Source organism: Oreochromis aureus, linkage group 8 (assembly GCF_013358895.1).
Source record: "Oreochromis aureus strain Israel breed Guangdong linkage group 8, ZZ_aureus, whole genome shotgun sequence".
NCBI classification, from domain to species: Eukaryota; Metazoa; Chordata; class Actinopteri; order Cichliformes; family Cichlidae; genus Oreochromis; species Oreochromis aureus.
Window position 1 is genome coordinate 20,417,304 of NC_052949.1, and position 21,243 is coordinate 20,438,546.

The 21,243-nt window shown below is 39.5% G+C and overlaps 2 protein-coding genes across 5 annotated transcripts in view; both read left to right on the plus strand.

The window, feature by feature from the left end:
• The first annotated feature begins 219 nt into the window (after positions 1-219).
• On the plus strand, positions 220-2,356 carry pyyb (peptide YYb). Its single transcript, XM_031739695.2, has 4 exons — positions 220-300; positions 510-697; positions 1,754-1,834; positions 2,105-2,356. Exons 2-4 carry the CDS (start codon positions 510-512, stop codon positions 2,127-2,129), a joined length of 294 nt encoding a protein of 97 aa, XP_031595555.1. The 5' UTR covers positions 220-300; the 3' UTR covers positions 2,130-2,356.
• Positions 2,357-2,576: 220 nt separating this feature from the next.
• mpp2b (membrane protein, palmitoylated 2b (MAGUK p55 subfamily member 2)) overlaps positions 2,577-21,243 on the plus strand; it is a 49,314-nt gene continuing 30,647 nt past the window's right edge. For 2 of the 4 annotated variants that reach the window (XM_031739687.2, XM_039615982.1), the window contains exons 1-2: positions 2,577-2,946; positions 19,881-19,960. In XM_031739687.2, coding sequence (XP_031595547.1) covers positions 19,930-19,960 — 31 coding nt within the window. In that variant the 5' untranslated portion in view covers positions 2,577-2,946; positions 19,881-19,929. Of the gene's footprint in view, positions 2,947-3,106; positions 3,252-19,880; positions 19,961-21,243 lie in introns of those variants that run through there. The other 2 variants (XM_031739688.2, XM_031739685.2) reach the window with 2 other exon arrangements.

Sequence of the window (21,243 nt, forward strand, 5' to 3'; positions counted from 1 at the left end):
CTAACCCAACAGTAAAACCAGCGTCTTTCCCCCCATAAACCCAATAAAACTTCAGAATTCAGATAAAAGCCAAATATCGGAACCCAGGCACTTAAGTTTAGTTTCTGCTTTTTTTTTTCGTGGGGGAAATAATTACCCCATTTACGCACGGCCACCAAAGCCGGGGGGTGTGGTTAATCGTTAACTCAGTGCGCATCAGATGTCCATCCAGACTATATAAAAACCGTGAACTGAGAGGAGAGAAACAAGAGAGGTGCACTGCCGAGGTGACAGTCACATCATCAGGAGACAAATCAGACAGTAAGTTATTTCTTACTCCTCTGTTTCTCTGTTGCGTCTTGATTTTTAACTTCACCACAAACACACACAGACACACACACTGCGAAACTTATTGCCACTTTGCGTACTTTCATATAACCTTTGTAATACTCTGTATTCCTGTGAAACAGAGCCTTAGCAGATTTTGCCTTTGTTGTGATCGTTCCTTGCTGTTTCTCCTCTCTCCTCAGATGGCCAACACGCTCAGATCGTGGATGATGCTCGCAGCGCTCGTCGTCTGCATCCTGGTGTGTCTGAGCAGTTTTGCGGACGCCTACCCTCCCAAACCAGAGAGCCCCGGGAGCGACGCCTCACCGGAGGACTGGGCCAAATACCACGCAGCCGTCAGGCACTATGTCAACCTCATCACCAGACAGAGGTGAGTCTCTAAAAGAAAGTTAAAGGAGTTGTTTTCATCAGGTTGTTTTCTTAAATAAGCTAATATGTCAGATGGAAAAGGTGAGAAAGAAGAGAAGAAGGCTAATAGATGCTGGATAAACTTGTAGGGATGTGGTACCTCTTCATGCTCTGGTTGGATCAGATACAAAGTCCTTCGATGTGAGGGATTAAAGTCTTGGGCTCAAGGACAGGTTTGCAAGGTTTGCCAAATGGGGCATGGAAGCCCTCCCGTTGTGGCATGACTCAGTCACGTAAGGTTTGTTTAACACTTTAAATCAACGCTTTTCAGATGCTGGTGAAGAGTCCAGCTATTTTTCTTTTTCTGCAATCCAGACAACACTTTTGGGTTATTATGCTTAATAATTCTGCTTAATAGTGACAATAAGAGCAGTCTGGCTACAGACCAGAGGAAAGACTGTGATGCTTCTGTTGATACTCCAAATCTTCTAATACATTTTCATTTTCCTTGTTTCTTGACAGGTGAAAGTCAAAGCTGAGTCATAAATATTGAAAGTTAGATTTTTACATGTCTGGGTGCTTAGGTTTCCCTGTAGATGGATGCTGAGTGTAGTCAATAATGTCATTAAAGGTAATTAAAAGAGCTGAATCTACTATTGAACTCAAAGGGCTTCACAATGCAGCCCCTCCTACCTCAAATAAAAGCAGGTTTGCTCTTCAGCGGCCAAGCATTGATTTTCAGTAAAGAGACTTCAGTACTATAGTCAGACCTGATTGGTATGTTTGCCTTGTTGTACAGTGGGCAGTGAACCTGAAAATCCTGCTTTGCACTCAGACAATTGCAGAACTGATATGCAGACTGCAGAGACCAAAGAAAGAACTGGTCTCAGAGACTCAACATGCAGCATTCAGCTGACCTGCCTGGTTCTTATGTTGAAATTCATAGTGTGCCTCATGGTGTCATACCAGAGCACTTGATGAAATGCTAATGCTGAAGAGCAGAGAGAGTTATCACGTGAGTAAGAACCTCTAATATTTAGTCGTACTTGTTAAATATGCTGGTGTGGACTTTCTTCAGGTATGGGAAGAGATCAACCCCTGAGGAGGCGGTGGCCTGGCTGCTGTATGGAGGAAATTCAAACCAAGACACTGAGCCACGGTGAGTAACATGCCACGATGCCTAGAAGATTTTCTTTTTTTAATGTGAAAAAATTGAAATAGGTGTATCAAATTCACTAGGCAGGCTAATAACCAATATTGAATAAGAGCCCCATTACCAGAAAGCAACAGTTAATTAATACTCAGACTAAACCAACTATATTATTTAACTATGAGAAATCTTTTAGCGCTTTTACAAACCACTTATTAAGATGCAGCGGGCATCAAGTAATGAAACCATTTTTTAAAACTATCTCTCTTTTCTTAACAGCTCTGACTATGTTGACCAGTGGTAAATGAGTCCAATTTCAACACACAATCCCGCACTACCAACACATCCTCAAGAAGCAACCTGCTCGGGATCCGGTGATGCCATATGTTTAATTATATGATAAGCATGTATGCCTATTTGCTTCACTATGTTTGTTTGCCCTTCTAAGTACATGTAATAATTCTTCTCCCAAATGTGTAAATAATTTGTATTGAAATCAAATTTACAATAAACACCTCTGTGAATTTAAAGTATTACACCGACCAACGTGTGCTTTTGTAATCCTGCATTGTTATTATCATTATTATTATTAGTAGTAGTTGTAATAGTGGTAGTAGTAATAGGAGGATGGGAGTAAGAGTATTTGTAGCAGCTGCACTGTAACTGCAATGACTTTGATTGCCGCTAGGTGTCACTATATAACTAGAAAACGCACATTTCCAAGTTCTGCTCTCCTATTGCTGCTCCTGCATGGGTTCACATCGACGGCAGTGGACAGGCTTTAACTTCACACAGGGGCACGAGCCCAAAACACTCGTTTGCCATCACAAAGCCTTCTTGGACGTCCTTTGGAGGGGAAACAAGACCGGTGCTTAATATCCGGCAGCCTACTGGCTTTTAATCAATGGATCCATTTCTATCAGCACGCGAGCCTTTTTATGTGCTGTCTCGTTAAAGATAGCAGTTTGTGTGGGTAGCTGCTGGTTTTGTGAAAGTGACTGCACAGAGGGGGAAAAAAGGCTGCCGAGCTCCAGCAATTGTCAGTCTGATATCTCACACCTTCTTCTTCTTCTTGCTGCATCTCATATCGAGAGGGCGTCCGGATAAAGGTGACCGGGCAGGTGAGCACCTCATCCTGTGGTTTATTTATTTATTTATTTTTTTCACGCGGTGTTTAGTTTTTAGCGGCAGTGGGTAGCATTAATGCCGTTAATCGAAGCAAAGCCTTTCCCGGCGGCGTAGTCTACCTTCCCCACTCGCCAGGTGTCTACTGTTACAGGCTACGTGCAGTCTTCATTACCCCGTTCTTGTCATTAAAGCTACCCTACCCTCCACAAAGAATTCCAGCTATATCACTCCTTGTCTTTATGAGCGTTTCTGAGGAGAAGAGACCGTGCTGCCGTTACGAATTCCTGTTAAAATCCAGGTAATGTCGTGGAGTCGTTTCTCGAGGTTACGCTCATTCGCTTGGGGGGGGGCACTAATGCAATTTTTATTGAGCTAGCCTAATTGTCGTCAGGCTACACGCTGTTTGCTTCTGTGTAAAGTCAGAACAGGCAAACAGTATTGCTCTGTATGACAACCTAAGGCAGAATTATTGTCTTTTTTTTGTACAATGAAATGATTTGTTGGGAACATTGGTAACAGACTAGATTCAATGCTATTGCGCATGCCCGTGTAGTGGGGATAAGTGCAGGTGTTGGAGCGCCCGAGGACTACCCAACCAACAAAACGCCTGATTTGTAAATAACGAGCAATAAGAGAGAAGATACACAATAAAAGGTTTATTTAGGCATAGAGCCGCAAAGTAATCTATAATGTGGAATATTATCGTTATATTAGTCTAAAAAGTACTGCTAGTGTCTTTAAATTAAAAACATTAAAATGACCTTTGTTTCTGATTTAGCCTGGACATTATTATTATTATTCCTTTAAGTAGGGGCAATGACCATTGCTATTTATTTTACCTCTAAATTAAAATGTAGCAAAATATATAACTACCACGTTGTGTTTAATGCTGTTGCCTAAAAGTGTGCCTTCTTTAAAATGTATTCCAGATTGTTCTTCAACAATTTGTAGCCAACAGAGTTTGTCTGATTTATAGATTAGAGGCGTTTAGGTTTGTTTTGATGACAATAAGATTGGATATCCAAAAATTTGACCAAGGTTTTTATTTATTAATCAGTGTTTTATGACATTAATGTTTAAAGATGCACTCACTGAAACAAGCGTGCATTTGACCGATTTTTATCTTTTGTCCCATGTCCTTTGTCGTATCATCCCTCATACCTGTATGTCAGCTTGCCTCGTGTTTCCTGAGATTTCTGGTGTTTGGGGTCCCTGCTTTGCAAATGTTTTGGACTTTCTCTATTCACTTTGAGCTGACAGCTTAAAAACTGAATGTTGAGTCTTTGTTTCCTGAGTCCTGCATTTGGATCCATAATCTACATGATACAGTGCTGAGTTGTAACAGATGTTTTTAGTTTGTAGAGGAGATTGAGGGTCTGTTGCAGTAGCATGACTTCAGCTGAGACAGATTTTATTCACTTATTTAGATCATGGCTAAAGTCCAATTGGTAAGACATTTGTCATTTCTGTAAAAATAACGTTAACGGTTGTGGAGCAGCTTCAAATAATTATAAGAAATAAACATGTTTGAGTTTCATGTTGTCAAAGACTGGGATTTTTATAGGGTTTTTTTTAAGGTGTAACAAATATTTTTCCCTCTGGAGGAAAGTGCCTTGTTGAAATCTCCTGTACAGAAATGAATCGTTACAGAATTTTGCTGTTTTTTTGGAAGAGCCCTCCACGTGATAAACATTTATTCCAAGTTTCCCTAAAAGCACCATAACAAAAGTGAAAATGGCGCTGTTGGATTTTCATATCAAATCTCAATCAAACAGATCTCATTCAAAGAGCTTTTTTACTGGGATTAAAGAAACTTCTGCCTTCTTATCAGTTTTATTTTGGAAGTGTGAGGTTTACCATAAATTTCCCAGCTTTGGGGACTGACTAGAAGACTGGCAGTTGTGGCTCCACTTCAACAGAAAGATTTCCGAAGGAGTTCTTTAATCATTTAGCAGCTTTGCTTGAAACTTTTATTTATTTTTTTGTTGTTTATATAAAGTGAGAATATATGCCTCGCGCAAGGAAAATGTAAATAAATGTAGTTCTAGGCATTGATTTAGATCAGGAGAAAAATGTCAGCATGTCATAGCCTCAATTTAGTGCATAAACAAACACAAATCCTTTTGTATTACTCAAACTTTCAGGAGGATTCAAAGAGCTACGTGTGAGTCACAACCAAATGCAATAAAACGTTATTTTATGATACATACAGAATACTCTTAGTCAAACCACCTTTAGTGATTCTCAACTGTGACTCTGTTCAGCTTACTGCTTTCACAGCCCCAGTGATGAATTACTGCATCAACTAGGAATTCTAATCAATTGTAGCAGGCTAAAAGAACGGCCCCATCCACGCTTGATTCCACAGGGAGATTAATGAGTCGTGGTTCACATAGCCTCAGCATCTTTTCCCAACCTCTATTCATAAGAAATGACCTGCTCATTACTCTCTACCTGCCACCTCGGCCCCTTCGGCACCAGGCGGCAACTTGCAAAGCTTTAAAAGGGAGCCAAAGTGAAAGTGCCAAAACCTACACTCACTAGAATCACCACTTGAAGGTGGCTGTAAGACTGAATCCCTACGGACCCCACGTTTAAATGGCTAATTTAACAACAGAAATAAACATGTTCACATCCTGGCAAAAAAAAAGGTGGACTGGTCGTCTGCTAGGCTACCGGTACTAGACGTCTCTTTTGGGGGACAGAATTGTAATGCAATTTTCAATTTCAAAGGGGTTTACTATCAGAACATAATAAAAAGTTATCTGTTCTTTTGCAGGTCCAAATACAACTTCATGAACAACACATGACATAAAACACGTGATTACTTATTTAGCAAAACTCAGTGGACAACTGAGTACATCCTTACTGCTTCCATAGGAATTAATGGCATAAATGCCAGTCAGGTGCTGCTAATCAAAGGCATTTGATTAAGTAATAATCAGTAAGTTTGATCATCTTTATAAAAGCAAAGGTTTTTGCAGTTTGGCTGGTCTAGAGTATTCAGGTGTGTTTTACCATAAATGCAAGGAAGAAAGATATCAGGAAGTATGTTAGAAAAGCAATAGTTGTCTTCTTGGAAAGGTTATAAGGTCATTGATAAAGAATTTGAAATTTATGATTTATGAAAATTCTACACATGGAGCACATTCAAGATAATTGCCAATCTTCCTGGGCATAGCCATCCCAACAAATTCACCTGAAGGTCAGACACTGCAGTGCTCAGTGAAACTGCAAGGACCCACCAACTAAACATTGGATGTCAGTAAGATGTGCAGATCATGTTTATATTGGGTACATCGGTCCAAACTAAGTCTACGATTTCGACGTCCAGCCATGACCCAACTTAGACATCAATATGACGTTCAACATTTGAACTTTGGTCTGCATTCCTTCACACATAACCGTTACTGAACAAAAAAACATGGCCTCCACCCACTGGAAACATGGGGCTACAGAGGCTATTGAAGCAAAAATGACTTCTATAATGAAGTAAAGTTTGACATTGAAAGGATTTAACCCATACGTGGAGATCGTACGGACGACAACACTAGACGTCCCCTTCAGTGGACCAAAATTAGGCGTGCAAAAATGACATATAAAAGATGTCACAACAACGTCACATTGGGGTAGAGTGGACCAAAATTCTTCCATAATGATGTGGGAGGCTGATAAAGTCATACGGAGAATGATTACTTCACATAATTTTGCTAAAAATTACATGCTCTTGAATCATGGGGTGTACTTAGTTTTATCACACTCTGCTTCTGCATTTAGATTTCTCTTGGGAAAGAATGTACTTCCTTTTTCACATGACTGTACCCGTTCGCTGTGTTTACTAAAGCTGTTTTCACACTACTGTTAATGAAGCAACTAGTCATTTTGTAATGAAAGCTGCTGAAATGAAGAGACAAACCGAAACATTACAAAGCTGGCGTCAGATGTTGTTAGCGTACTCCAGAGCTGTACTAAAAGTATCTGTATTGCGCTGTAATTTTAATATTTTTACGCATGGCATACTGTATTGCGTTATACTTGATAAATGCTGATATTAGTCAGGCTAATGTAAGTTATTTCATGTAAAACATTTGGGTTCAGTGAAACACCTACAATTATATTCCATCACGACAAAAAGAAAAAGCGATCCTTTAATGAAATCCAGCCAGGGTGCTGATTGTTAAAGCTTCCCCTGGGTAGCTCGCAGCACTTTGCCTAAGCCCTTTACCCTTTCACTGATACATACATGACATTTAAGTCTAATTACAATCCCTGTCACCAGAGGGAAAAGGAAGACTCGTAACACTTAAACCACAGGCTATTAAATATCTGGTTTTCAAATGATATGCAGTGATTGCACTAAATTGTAGTCATGTTGCTTTAAAATAGAAAATTGGTTGTTTTTTGGGTTTTTTGTGCAATCCAGCATAAAGCCAAATACAAAGCAAAAGACAGAGGAGATAATGAACTTAATTGAACTATTTGAGAATCACAAACTGTCTCGTGGCAGAAATGGCCATGGGGTCTGAAAGCTGTTAGCTGATTGTTAATCATTTGCCATCTACAATTAGATTTTTAAAGCCCCGTTAAGATAAAGTTTCATTATCAACCTCAATCTCTTCAACGGAAAACTACATCTGGTGTTCTTTTCCATGTTGTTTCTTCCTGCAGCCAAACTGTTGTACACTGGGTGTATTAATATACATGTGGGGAGCAGAGCACACTTTTATTTTGAATCACTCAACACTGATTTAAACTGGTTTTCAGTTGAACGTTTCCCTCAAAAGACCTCCACACACTATCATGATATGTGTCAGTATTTGTAGTGAGTTGAAAGTTAATATGATCATCAGAAGGTGATATTAAGGGCACTTCTTCCATTTTTTTTTTAAGGAAAGAATGAACATACCAGTGTTCTCCTAGAAGATTTCATGAGACCTGCTAAGCTGTAATATGTTTTTTCTGTAAGAATAATAAAAATGAATCCATGTAGGTGAGAGAACTTAATATGTTTTAAAGTATGCTTGTTCGAAGTTATATTGCAGCACTTTTAGCAGCAGATGTTACAACTTCATCACATCTTAAGGAGTTGGCACATAAAGCCACTACTGTGTGATAGCATATCAGTAGTGGAAAGTGAAGAAACGCTGTTGGCTTGTGGTTTTGGCTTAACTGACTATTTAAATTAAATTATTTTAGTTTTTAACAAAGCAAAGAAACAAATTTCTAATCCATTTACAATGGAAAAGAATTGCTTCTCTTAGAGCGCTGGGCAGAATTTAATTAAACACACATCAGGTCATATTTGTTGCTTTACAAGTAATTCATTTATACTTGATATTTTATGCAAATAATTTAAATAATGCATATAGCCTAATCGTTGTTTATAAGCTTGAATGTATCTTGTTGAAATCAGATTACATACAAATAATTATTTTCATACCTATATCTCGTCCCCGTGCCCAAGAAGTCTTCTGTGTCCTGTCTCAACGACTACTGTTCTGTTGCACTTACACCCACCATCATGAAGTGCTTCGAGCGGCTCGTCATGAGACACATCAAGACCCTGCTGCCCCCCTCACTGGACCCACTGCAATTTGCGTACCGCCATAACCGCTCAACGGACGACGCCATCTCCACTGCACTCCATCTTGCCCTCACACACTTGGACAAGAAGGACACACACGTTCGAATGCTGTACATAGATTTCAGCTCAGCATTCAACACGATCATCCCCCAACAACTGATCGGAAAGCTGAGCCTGTTGGGCCTGAACACCTCCCTCTGCAACTGGATCCTGGACTTTCTGACCGGAAGGCCTCAGTCAGTACGGATCGGGAACTGCACCTCCAGCACCACCACACTGAGCACTGGGGCCCCACAAGGCTGTGTGCTCAGTCCTCTGCTGTTCACAATGCTGACTCATGACTGTGTAGCAACACACAGTTCAAGTCACATCATTAAGTCCACTGATGACACGACCGTGGTGGGTCTCATTAGCAAGAATGACGAGTCAGCGTACAGAGAGGAAGTGCAGAGGCTAACGTTCTGGTGTAAAGACAACAACCTGTCTCTGAATGTTGACAAGACAAAAGAGATGGTTGTTGACTTTAGGAGGACACGAGGCGACCATTCACCGCTGAGCATCAACGGCTCCTCTGTGGAGATCGTCGACAGCACCAAATTCCTGGGCGTCCACCTGGAGAAAGACCTCGGCTGGTCCCTCAACACCAGCTCCCTGCACAAGAAAGCCCAACAGCGTCTCTTCTTTCTGAGAAGACTGAGAAAGGCCCAGCTTCCACCACCGATCCTGACCACCTTCTATAGAGGAACTATCGAGAGCATCCTGAGCGGCTGCATCACTGTCTGGTTTGGGAACTGTGCCATATCGGACCGCAAGACCCTACAGCGGATAGTGAGAACAGCAGAGAAGATCATCGGGTCTCCCTCCCTCTATTGAGGACATCTACACCACACGCTGCATTCATTCGCAAAGCCACCAGCATTGTGGCTGATCGGACACACCCCTCTCACACACTCTTCACACTCCTGCCATCTGGAAAAAGGTACCGAAGCATTCGGGCACACACATCCAGATTGTGCGACAGCTTTTTTCCACAAGCCATCCGTCTCCTCAACAAAAAGGGACTGCACTGATAAACACACACACACACACACACACACACACACACACACACACACACACACACACACACACACACACACACACACACACACACACACACAAACATTATCACTCAGCTTAACTCAACTACCTCAAAGCATTGAGACTGGACTGACTAATCAACACAAGCGCAAACACACTGACCTACACCACCAAACTATTGTATACACCAACCTGTAAATGCTCTTTTGCACAATATTATTACTGGATTTTTTGCACTAATTTCTTTACTTCCTAGTCTTCCTTAGATAGATAGTTAGTTTCTGTTAATTTATGTTAGGTCAGTCTGTCTTGTCTCTGCTAGCCAGCTAACTAGGCCTCTTAGTTAGCTAGTTTAGTGTTTTCTGTTAACTTATGTTGTAAATTTATGTTGCATGTAGCACCTTGGTCCTGGAGGAACGTTGTTTCGTTTCACTGTGAACTAATTGTACATGGTTGAAGTGACAATAAAGCCAACTTGACTTGACTTGTTTTCTTACAGCGCCCTGCTTTAGTTTACTTTATTTAATTTATTTTATCTTAGCTGCATGTCGTAGGCCGGAGGAAGCAAAATTTTGATCCTGTGTATGTTCTGTGCAGAATTGACAATAAAGTTGACTTTGAGTTTTCAATTTTTCTTAGTGTACTTATTGGTCTGGTTTGTAATGATCACAAAATGAGCGTTGGTGTGTGCTCATCATTAGGTTTATTTATAGCATAATAATGTCATAAGCTAGGGTCATGGGCGGTTGTGTCATTAACGTAAGATTTTTTTATATTGATTATTTTTGCATGTACATACTGATAAAGAAAGAACATGAAATGCAAAATGATGGGAAAGCTTGAAATGTCACTTTGCTACACACTTGTAACACTTGAATCCTGTTAAAAGGTGCTGATCATGATCTTATTAGTCATTAGACTCCCACGTTAGGAAGGTGTGGGTGGGGCATTCCTGTTACCATTATGCTAACATCAATAATATGGTCAGTGCTGTGACACAGTGATTCCTCAGCTCAAACACTCGCATTTGGTTGGTAATGCGATTAATTTGTTCTGGATGGGATTGAAACTCATTATTGTGAAGTATAGTCAAACAATGATAACAAAACCACTTTCTTCAGTACATCAAACATTAAAATAATGTGTGAGTTTTGATGGATCATGAGTCAGAAGAGCTACTACGTCACTGACATTTTGGTTTTTATTAAACAGACTGCTGCTCCTGGTGTTCCAATACTATTACACAGTAGTGGAAATGTATGGAAGCCTAAAGTTTTTTCAAGATGGCAAAATATCTGATATTTTTATTAGCTCCAAAATGTCATTGTGCCTTTAAAGTGTGATTTGTACATTATAATGCACATGTAATACACTGACTGTATGGGGAAAACACAGAAACATACACATATTAGTGAAATTGCACTTATTTTAAGACAAACAGGGCTTTTCATCGTCTGTTTTGTAGATGAATGGCCCATTAACATGAATGTTCCGAGAATGTGCTTGTCTTTATTTACACTAAAAGAAAGGGAACATTTTTGGAGTTTATTATTACTGTTACTATTATTAGCCCACTTTAAATCAAGTTTGACTTCATATGAGTTTAATATTCCTCTGGAGAGTTATTTTGGGGTAAACTGTGCCTCTATAAATAAATGAGAAAAGACCCATAACTTTTGTTTTGTCCAGTGAAATCCAGCTAAATATATTTAAGTTGTGTGGTGACTTTGTCCAAAAGGGAGGCTTAAATATCCTATTTCTTCCTCATCTGGTTCATCCACACAGTTTCCTTAACTAATCCCATGCTAATTCACATTAGACATACAATAAAAAATAACAGTACAGCCACCTAAAGTTTTTTTACAGTCTACTTTTTAGCTGTTTTTGAACAGATCAATAGTAAAATCTAAACAAAAAAGAAAGCCCCAAAGATAACCAAAAGCTCCTCCTCTTTTATGACACATGGTACTACATATCCTTGACTTGAGCTGTCAATTTGAAATATATAATGCTGCTAAGTCATGACATTCAATTGTCCCGATTGATTTTATTTTTTACAAAGTTTAAAAAATATCTCCAGACTTTTACAAATGTATTTGTTTTTTCTTTCAGTATAAATGTCATTCTTCCTGTTAGAAGGTCAAGTATAATTTGTGTTTTGTGAAACATGGCTGATAATATTTTATCCCCATCACAATGTTATTAGCTTTTTGCATTTAAAAGACAATTTTCAATGATGTCCAGTTTTTAATTACCATTGTCTTTCTGTATACAAAGCAAGCACTGGGTCTAATTAAACACATTTTTTTTTACATTGCTCCCTTCCTACAATGTTTCAATTAGAGATGCAACAACTGTCGTTTTCTTGGCTGATTCCAGCTTCTGATGTTTTTTTTTTACACATGACCTGCCAATACTAATTTCTGCCAATTTCATTTTTCTTTGTAAGAGCTATAACTGACCGCATAGGCAATCCCCCCCCAAAAATAATAATAATTAAAGAAATGATTAAACTTAACAAATTTTCTTAAACTGCTGTAGGTTACAGGATCTTCTTTTGCTTAAACAACTGGAAAAAAGCGCTCTGCTAATGAAAAAAGATACCAATAGCTAAATGAATATTAGCTGCTGTACGCCCACCTTTACCTGACATATTTTACCCTATCAAACAAAAACAGGTCCAACTGATTTATATAACAAAACAGTTGTCGGGTACATACATTATTTTTCAGTATGCTTATAACTTAATTACATAACATGTCACCAATACTTTTCTCTTTTTCACTCATAAATGTTTTGATCCTTTGCTCATACCGAGGCTCTTGGCTAGCTTTAGCCACTTCTTTGTTCATGTCTTTAAAATGACCATGTTCAGTTGGGCAAAGGCTCGTCTCATTAGGTTTGTGTATTTCAGGTCCCCCCCACAGTTTACTTTGGTCAAGTTTGTGTCACGGTGAGGCTCTATCATGCTAGTGACATTTTAGCGTGTGGGTGTGAGTATGCATGCAGTGATTTCCGTGTGCTGCATGCGGGCGTGTTGTATAGACATGAAATAGACTTTTAATTGTAATTATAGGAGGCCGACTGGCTGCCCGCCTGTCTAGGAAAACTGACCAATCCAGTCCCTGTCCAGTTGATCGGTGCATTTCTCATTCGAATCGACTAACCTGCATCTTTACAACAGGAACAAGAAACATAGATATCTCTGTCACCAAACAACTGACTGTTGTGAAGCCCAGCTGCATGCATGTGTGAGTGCAACAACATGATTGTCTCAAACAGTAGGTTTCTTTGTTTGGCTGGCTCTTTGTAGTAATGGGTTTTATGTAATTCTCCCATAGATTTATTTGTGGTTTGTTTTGGTGTCATGTGTCTTTTACAAGCTTAATTTTGGCTGGTGAGATCTGTCAAAATGTATTTCCAGGCTGTTGTGTGAATGCTTTTGAAATATAAAGCTAATCTGAAATCCTTTCCACAGACAAAGAGCAAAGCTGAGTTGAAGTGTAGCTCAAACACTGTAATAGACCCAATTTTAGCTCCAACTTATTATTATTTTACGCATTTTCCCTTGTTGCCATGGCAAAGCGCCGGGGAACAGAAAAAGAGCTGCTCACGGTTGTCTTGGATACGACAGTTTTCCCTTGTAAAGTAATGAGAGGAGCTGAACCTGTGGGAGCACAGGGTTATTTTTAGGCGTGACGCCAGCCTGCATGTGTGGATTAAGACTTGTTTGGTTGCTGGTGCTTGTGTGCTCGCATGTGTATCTGTATGTGCGAGCATGTGTGCAGGCTTTAATGCAGCCTCACTGTGAGAACACCTCAAGGCGTTTTACACTTGGCGTACAAACACCTGAGCCGCTGCTTGTGTCATTGCTCCAGGCCAAAGTGTCCTGGAGCGTGCAATTTCAGAAAAATTGGACACAGGCTTTCTTTGCAGTTGTATGCCATATATCTGCAAGCACTACCTTAAAGGAAATGGAGTTAATAATAAATTTATCACAGTGCATGGGGTTCACACAAGTGTAAGCTTACAGTCTGTGCAACAAAGAATTCCCTGAATGCAGAATTAAGAATTCCCTTCAACTTTAGGGATATTTTTAACTGATCTTTGCCCTCTTTATTCTGTGTTGCAGCAATCTCCAGAATAATGTTGTTCCACTGGAAATGTTGAGTAAGCTATATTAAAACAAATATAATTTTCTATCTACGTCGACCACAAGAACCAAACCTGCTGTTGGCCTCTTGTTTTGGTGAACTGACAGTTGATGTAGAGATGATAGCAGGCCGCAAATGTGATGTCATGACAGCTGCTCTCTTCCTGCAATACAGTGAGCAAGATGGAGATCTGCATGAGCGTGTGTGTGTGTGTGTGTGTGTGTGTGTGTGTGAGCTGACTAATGTGGACCCAGAAGGAAAAACCACTCAGAGAGCAGAGATAGTTTAGATGCGGCGATACAGTGGAGACACACTGACCCACAAGCTGCATGCAGGGTCTCTTGTAGTCTGTAGTAGAAAGGCAGTTAGTGAAAAATGCTAATTTTGAACAACTTCACCCTTAATGTTATTTTTGAGAAATACCTATTTTATCCTTGATTGTAGAGCTTGATTACTGGTTACATGTAACAGGCTATTCCCTCTGAAAATGGCACCAATTACCAAGAAAATGCCTCGGCTGGTTATGACCACACCATCATTGACTCTCAGCTAATTTACCGTATTAATATTACAAAAGGCAGAGTAGCGGAGTAAAAAGCTCAAAAGGTTCGACTCTCTTCTCGGCACCCTGTCCTTCCAACCCTCCTGGTGTGTCGGTATCTTGCATGGCCAAGCTCTGCTGCAGTCGGCTTTGACTTCTTAGCTGCTGTGTGGTCTTTGCATACTTTTAACAAGCGCCGTCATTTCTCAGTGCAAACATGGGATGCCTTGGATAAGCTTGGGGGGACTGGTATGTGGTATTAAGGACCTGATCCACTTGGATCAGAGTTTTGCAAAAGCCATGAGTTCTTTAGCATCTAAGAATGTGTTTTACCGTTACACTTTTAGAAACAGGGCCTGTTGGTGTTCCCATCAGAAGTGCAAAGTTTAAAAAAATCACAAAAATTAAAAAATAAATGAGAAAAAAAAGTGAAATTTAACCATCTAAATAAAAGATTCAGGGTAAAAAATGAACAATTACAAATCCCAGTAAATGAAACAGGATACACAGACTGGTTAATTAATATCTCAGACCCAAATGTCACATTTTAGTGGATAACAGGGAGGGACTCTCAACCATATTTAAATTTAAAAATTAATTAGTGGACACAGGCTTTTTAGTCAAATGCTATTAGAAAGGACAGTCCACCACCAAAGATTTCTAATTTGGCTGTCTCTAGCAGCCGTGTGAACAAATGGAGTGTAAAACGTCTGGTAGTGATGTTAACTTTCGGTTGTGTGAATATTGGCGCCCCAGTAGCTGAAAATATTGAGATTTCTAACATGTGTTTGACATTGTAAAGGGGGTGTATTTAAACCTAATTGACAGCAGAACTCAGCAGAAAACTAAGTAAAAATAAAAAATTCAAAACTTCTAAAGAGGTGGAAATGAATGAATTATCCAGAGAAGAAATAAGCTAGTATTTAATTTAAGGTTAAACAATGTTAACAGTTATAGTGAAGGGAATTTGTGGATTTGAGTTATATCAGTTATTATTTGGACAATTATCAGGCATTGTACTTGTTTAGTACTGAATTAATATATTTTTAATATTTTTTCACTTTTCAAAATGATTCTTTTCATTTGTGTTCCTCGGGGTTTAAGAGGTATGATGTGTGAGGGGATCCACCTTCCTCTTGCTTCTTTAGCATCACTACTTGCAGGTCTAAGTAGGGCAGATCTTAAAGTTATTATTTTTTTGTGATGGCAAGACAAAAGAGGGAAGGAGGAGAAGTCTAACCAGAGCTGGTTGGGATGTATATGGTCTGAACAGTCTGATAAAGAGGTAACACAGATTAAGCATAACATTCTGACCACAGACAAGTGAAGTTTATCTCTTTATCATGGAAACTTTTAGCGGGTGGGCATGTTAGGAAGTGAACATTTTGTCCTCAAAGTTGATGTGTTAGAAACAGGAAAACTGTAACGAATTTAACAAGTTTGAAAAGGGCCATATTGTGATGGCTAGGCAACTGGGTCAGACCATCTCCAAAACAGCTGCAAAACTGCAGCTCTTGTGAGGTGTTTCTGGTCTGCAGTAGTTCAAGGAAGGTAAACCCGCAACAAGGTCATGTGCGGCCAAGGCTCACTGATGCATGTGAGGACCCGTGTGGTCTGATCTAACAGATGAGCAAAAAATTATTGCTTGTTCTGATAGAAAGGCGGCAGAATAAACAGTGCATTGATGTTTTTTGTGTTTGAGGCTACATAGTTACAGACCAGTCAGGGTGCCCATGCTGACCTCTGCCCACCACCGAAAGCACAAACAATTGGCACGTGAGCATCACTTGGGGATGGCCAGTTGTGTGTGTGTGTGTGTGTGTGTGTGTGTGTGTGTGTGTGTGTGTGTGTGTGTGTGTGTGTGTGTGTGTGTGTGTGTGTGTGACTCACGTAGGAAACACCTGACACCAAGATGCACTATGGGAATAAGGCAAGCTGGTGGAGGAAGTCTGATGTTTTGGTCAATGGAAAGCTTGGGTCCATGTGGATGTTACGTTGACACGTACCATCTGCCGAAGCGTTGTTGTAGACCGTGTACGCCCTTTGATAGAAATGGCATTCCCTGATGGCTGTGGCCTCTTTCAGCAAGATAATGCAATCTGCCACAAAGCAAAAATGTTTCAGGAACAGTTTGAGGACCTTTAAACCAGGATCACTCGGTAACCAGTCAGGAAATACACATCAGTGCAGCAATCGTTGATGGTATCTAATATGGCGGAGAACTCTTGAACAATTTATTTGTGACGTCACTCATGAAGGCTCTGTACAAGATATCTCTCAATCAACTCTTGTTATTAGATGGAGTTTCAGCTGTGTGCTAAATCTGCAGCTAGGAAATCATCCAATCACAGAATAGTAATGATACATTGGAGCTTCTTCCTTAATACTGTCATCAACAATATTCATATGAATCACAAATCCAGAGAACAGTCCTTTTAGTGAGCAAAAGAATAGATTTGTTTCTCACTGATGCAATAAAAATAGCTTAATCCTATAAATACAAAATATAATAACTTTGTGATGAGATTGATTTGTAGGTTTAAACTTGTGATACTACTTGAAGAAGGGTTATATAGCGATCTAAAAACTATAAAAGGGAGGAATAATGCCAGATTTGAAATAGACTGTCAAGCTACGTCTTTCAGTGGTTAATTTGAAAATATTTGAAACTTAATTATGACCACACCATCATTCACTCTCAATAAATTTACCCTGTTAATATTACAAAAGGCTGAGTGTTTCAGAATAAGGCAGCTTTTTTGTCTTCTTTTCATATTAAACCACAAAATTGTCCTTGCTAAGTAATTGAGCAGACTATTAAACAAATTGGTATATTCAGATAAAACTGATGTCATACCAAAAAAATTATTTTTTGTACTCTATGACGATTATTGAAGATCCTTTTTTTCAATGGCCCATCTCTTTTACATCCAGCCCTTGTGTACTGCTCCTCAGATCAAATACTGCCCTCCAGTTATAATCAATCCACAAAGAGGAATGAGACAAGGCCTTTGCCCGTGCAATCAAGCAATCTAATGAGAATATTTTCCATCTGTGCTTCATTATTATGTAAATTACTTTCAAATATACAGTTTTGGACACTTCCGGTGTCATTGCATGTTAGAATTAAGTTAAAATGCACCCAGGAACAATTACTAACCGCAAAAAAATAATAAAGTTGCATACACTTGAAATTAACACGCACAGAAATGCAAATGAAAAATGCAAAAGCCTTTCTCTAAAGGCCAGTTACATTCAGTTGGGTTTTATTATTCCAGATGTGATATGATATGGCATGTCTGGGGGCAAAGAGAAGTAGATTCATTACATAAGGCAAGCATAAATGGCCAAAGACCACAGACAGAATCAAAACACGCGGCCCAGTGGAACCAGTCGAACTAATAAAAGCATAATGATATACAGCACTTTGGTATCATTAGTATATCCAAACAAATCACTCTGACACTTATTCAGATGGAAGAGGTAGGCGTGGTGGTAACACAGTAATCCCAAGCTCCCTTTATTTTGGTAGATCATAGTTTTTATTACAGCGTATGCCTTCGAAGTAGGCCAAAAAGCACAGTGGGGTCACATTAATAGTTAATAAGCTGAATCTTCAATCGGTGCCCTGGGATATGTTGATAAAATGCTGAGGCACAAAACTGCAGACTATATCTGAGCAAATATGATTTGGGAATATTTTGATCTCAGTGCAGAGAATGAAATGAGTAAGATTAGATACCGCTGGGCTTAAAGACATCTTTATGTTTGTGTTCACTGACAACTGATAGGCTACAAAAAACTGCTCTGAGTATCTTTGTTATTGGAAATTTCAACCTAAAGGGGAGTTAAAAAATATCATTTGCTCAGTAGTGGTAAAAGATAGAAAGACAGAAGTTTTTAGCTCATCCAGCTGAAGGACAAATGAGTGAGGCATCCAACATCCGTCTGTTCGTCCATCCATAGTTGACAGGAATCGGAACTCCTCTTAGAGTATGGGTCTGACTTTAGTAGACTGATCTGGTATTATTCTGGTATTTATTTATGCACACACACAAAAAGGTAGACGTAGCCACTGTGACATTATTACCTCAGCATCAGCATTATGGCCACACTGTCTTGGGTCTTTGGTACCAGAACTGATTAGATTTAGATGGCATATTGGAGTGCTCCATTGACCTTATGGATACATCTCAAAGATTCAGATACTGATTACAATAAAATAGAGACTGCAGACTTCTCAGACTGACTGTTAGTGCAGAGATCCAAAAGGCTCCAAACCCCAAACACAGTTGAGAGGTCCAGTTTGGTCATTTGAGTTAGTTTGGGTGAAGCCTATCATAAACCCCCATTGAAGTACAGTTGTGATGAAGTGTAAAGTAGTTACAGAGACAGAAATAGTTTTTTTTTGTCCGTTATGTATAACATATATGGGAGTCTGTGGGGGGAAGACTGACTTGTAAAACCAGCCTTCATTGGCCAGTTGAGGAACTGGATTTTTTTTCCACTTCCTGGAAGCTGCTGCTTGGATTTATTTTTATTTTTTTGTAACCCTGACAGAAAACATTCATAATGTAGCATTTTTTGTGCCATTTCTCCCCTTTGGTGTATAGCTCTTCAAGTGCTGGATTGATATGAAGCGTCATCCCTCCAAATCAGCCATGTGACAATAAGGCTAACGTGGGATTTTTATGTTGCCAGACACAGACATTTACACACGGTGACCCTGTGGTGACATTGCTCGCTTTTGACCACTACAGCATTTATTCCACTAAGGATAGCTATTGTCATGACAACCAGGAATTAGCATCCTTGGATAGTGCTGCCTGTCTCCTATCAGCAACGCTCTCTTCTTCCTCACCATTGTTCCCTCTCTCTTTAACTCCCTTGCATACGTTTCAGTTACTTCCTGCCTTTTCTCCTCCTCTTATATTTTCAGTTTCTCTACAGACATGATTCCCCTTCATTGTTCTGCTCAGTTTATGTTCCCCCTCATTCGCCATGTCATTTATTTACTTTTCACTGTTTGTATTCTCATAAATTCTCCATGACTTGAGGAACCAATTTTAGATCCCAGAACAATAGATCGTTAATCCTGCAGTCTTCTGCCTGCGACGCTTGTTACGTTTTCATGACGATAAATGGATCAATTAGAGTCAGCAGAGATCCTCACTAAGCTAGTGATAACTGGCCTTGCTGAACCCACTCACAAAGTCTTTCCAACTGTTGCTAATGGTATTCCCAACGGATACAATGGCTAAAATTGTTTAGATGTTACCAGGGCAACTAGCTGTTCTGTTTTTAGATCTTAATAAAGTTAAATACCAATTACCCTGTGTGGGAGCTTGTTAGTGTGAATGTTTAGTCCATTGACTGCGCTTGTGCCAGAAAGGGATTTGTACACTAAGTCTTCTCCTGATCACTCAGTGTTGAGCTTCAACCTAACAACACAACTTTACCCTCCGTCGCTTATTTCATTCTTAATTCTAACCCAGCAGTGGGATAGATAAAGGTTTTAGTTTTTTAATGCATCTACCTTCTCGTTTTGCACTCTCTTTTTTATTGCAGTTGACCTAACAAGTCTTGTGGAGGATACTCAGAAGAACCAATTTCTAAAATGCCCGTGGCCACATCCAGCTCTGACTCGGGTAAGTGTCTCGGTCTCGCTGTGATGATTGCACGAGTGTGTGTGTGTGCGTGCGTGCGTGTGTGTGAGTGAGTGAGTGAGATATTGAGAGGGAGACAGTGGTTAGTGGTTATTCTTTCAGTCAGTACTTGTATCTCATCTCCAGAGTGGTAATGTGACTTAATGAGCTGGCTAACCGAGCGGTAAAACGCCGGTCCTAGATCAGTCATGCTTTAAAGGATTTGCCAAATGCCTGATAGCTGAATAGTATACATCGGTGTATACATAACTGTGCAAGTTTTCAGATGAACACACATTTGAAACATAAAGTGACTCTTTTATTAAAGATTGTCACTGAAATAGCAGGACGTGGAAAAGATTAACCTCCAAGTGTCGTGTAAGGGTCTTGCTTACTTTGGCAGTTAGCTTTTTTCTGTTCAGCTTTTTTGAACTCTGTAGATCTGTAGTCAGTCAGTGCCTGCTACAATGCAATAAAGTGTACATTCATTGGACACTTCATTAGTTACTAGGAATGTCACGATATCAGAAATTTATTAGTTGGAACCAATACCCGTATAACCACATGATTCTCAATATCCAATTTGATAACACATAATGTTTAAGTACATGGGTTGACCATTTCAAAGTCTTTTATTAAAAGGTTGTTTTAAAACATGACAGGGTGGCAGATCATTTATTTAAAATCTTAACATTATACTTGGCTGACAGATGAAATCTTAGGATGGTTGCAGACTAAGCTACTAATGTTACAGTTACATTATGTTAGTATTAGTACACAATGTTAGCCATTGCTAACATTTTTGCCTGAAGAAAAGTTGACTCACAATAGGAGTGCCAGCTGCAGGAAATGAAATGTTAATGCATATTTCAGTAAAACTTAAGGATAACACTTTAGCTATTGTTACTGTGAAAGTTGCTGAGCTTGAGTTTTTTGAACAGATCTGGATGCTTGCTTTGCTAAATTAAGAATATTTCCTCCTTTGATAGGAGAAAGACCACAGCATGATTTTCGTATTGTCTTTTGTGCAGCAATCATCGGGGCTTCTCAGAGCCGAGCTACCGCAGCTGCACTAGTTGCCATTTTCAACATGTGGTTTTTCCTGTGCTTGTGGGCTTCCTTCTTCGTGTTCAGAATGTAGGGATAGACTAGAACACTTTAAGCCATATGTTGCCCTCTTCAGCTCTGGAAGAATTGCCACCTTGGCACACACATTGACTAAGGGCAAGGAAATATCATGGCGTTTTCAGAATTTTGAGATTTAATTTTACCATAATTATGGATTG

Bases quoted from the DNA above. Each gene is read 5' to 3' on its own strand.
- pyyb (XM_031739695.2), top strand. From the start codon at position 510: ATGGCCAACACGCTCAGATCGTGGATGATGCTCGCAGCGCTCGTCGTC. The intron at 698-1,753 runs GTGAGTCTCTAA...GACTTTCTTCAG, and splicing joins AACCTCATCACCAGACAGAG to GTATGGGAAGAGATCAACCC. The intron at 1,835-2,104 runs GTGAGTAACATG...TTTTCTTAACAG, and splicing joins AACCAAGACACTGAGCCACG to CTCTGACTATGTTGACCAGT.